This window comes from Mustela putorius, unplaced genomic scaffold, assembly GCF_011764305.1.
Source record: "Mustela putorius furo isolate JIRA1106 unplaced genomic scaffold, ASM1176430v1.1 tig00537350_pilon_pilon_pilon, whole genome shotgun sequence".
Classification (NCBI taxonomy): Eukaryota; Metazoa; Chordata; class Mammalia; order Carnivora; family Mustelidae; genus Mustela; species Mustela putorius.
The window spans coordinates 26,859,330-26,860,499 of NW_025422471.1; the positions used below are offsets into that span (position 1 = coordinate 26,859,330).

General features: G+C 46.2%; 1 protein-coding gene across 1 annotated transcript; it reads left to right on the forward strand.

Annotated features, from left to right (window-relative positions):
• Positions 1-415: 415 nt before the first annotated feature.
• On the forward strand, positions 416-798 carry LOC101671885 (NADH dehydrogenase [ubiquinone] 1 alpha subcomplex subunit 3-like). Its single transcript, XM_013063702.2, has one exon. It carries the CDS (start codon positions 431-433, stop codon positions 722-724), a length of 294 nt encoding a protein of 97 aa, XP_012919156.1. The 5' UTR covers positions 416-430; the 3' UTR covers positions 725-798.
• The last annotated feature ends 372 nt before the right edge of the window (positions 799-1,170 follow it).

Below are 1,170 nucleotides of genomic sequence, written 5' to 3' on the forward strand. Positions count from 1 at the left end.
CCCCCCCCCCCAAACCTCACTTTTCTGGTACCATAGGACCCATCTTGCTAACAGATGCACAAAATAAATTGGGATAAAGCACAGGTATTGACAGACACAGGTCAAAGTTCTGGCAGCTCGAGCTGAGGGAGCAGCTCGGGCTCCCAAGCAAGGAGACCCGGGATGCCACTCTTGCTTCCTAGGTCTCCCACTGCCTCTACACGGACTCATTGCAAAACAAATGCTAGACGCTTTTTGCGATTTTCCACCTTTTTCATAAAAGCAAAAATCCTCTTCTGATTTCTTTTGCTTAGTGCAAATAGGACCTCTTTCATAAAAACAATGTGATGTAACTTGAACTTTCAAAAAGTGGTGAGCAAAGGCAGATCAGCTCCTGCTCTCATGAGGTGGAAATTGGGGAGAACTGACATGATCAGATCAGCACTTTGAAATGCTCAGCTCGGCCGCTGCCGCCGACGCTGCGACCAAGATGGCCGGGAGACTCGCCACTTTCCTCAAGGATGCCTGGGCCAAGGAGCCGGTGCTGGTCGCGTCCTTCACCATCGGGGGCCTCGCTATAATTCTGCCGGCTCTCAGCCCCTTCACCAAATACGCCGCCATGATCAACCAGGTCACACCCTACAACTATCCAGTGCCCGTTCGGGATGATGGGAACATGCCTGATGTGCCCAGCCACCCTCAGGACCCCCAGGGCCCCAGCTTGGAGTGGCTGAAGAACTTGTGAGCACGCCCTATGACACGGAGGAGGCCCCTCCCCTGTAGTCAATAAAATGCGAAAAGCAAAAAAAAAAAAAAAAAAAAAAAAGAAATGCTCAGCTCATTTATTTTGAAATTTTAAAGATAATTCTAATATTCAAGTAAACTGCTGGAATAGAACCTTAGATAGCCTCAAAAATTTCAAAGGTGACATGTATTCACTGATGGGACTATAGCTTAAATTACCAAGAGGATTTCTAGTACTACTATATTTATATTATTTTGTGCGGAAGAAGTTTAAAAGGATACCATAGTTAATAGGTGGCAGTATCTGTGCTCCCTGCCCTCTCCCCGCATGCCTCCCCCTAACCCCCCGGCCATTTCTGGATTTATTTTGCTTTTGGTGAAGGCTAAACTTTCTGCTGGGTTAATTTTAAAAAAAAATTTAAATGCAATTAACATGCAGTGTATTAT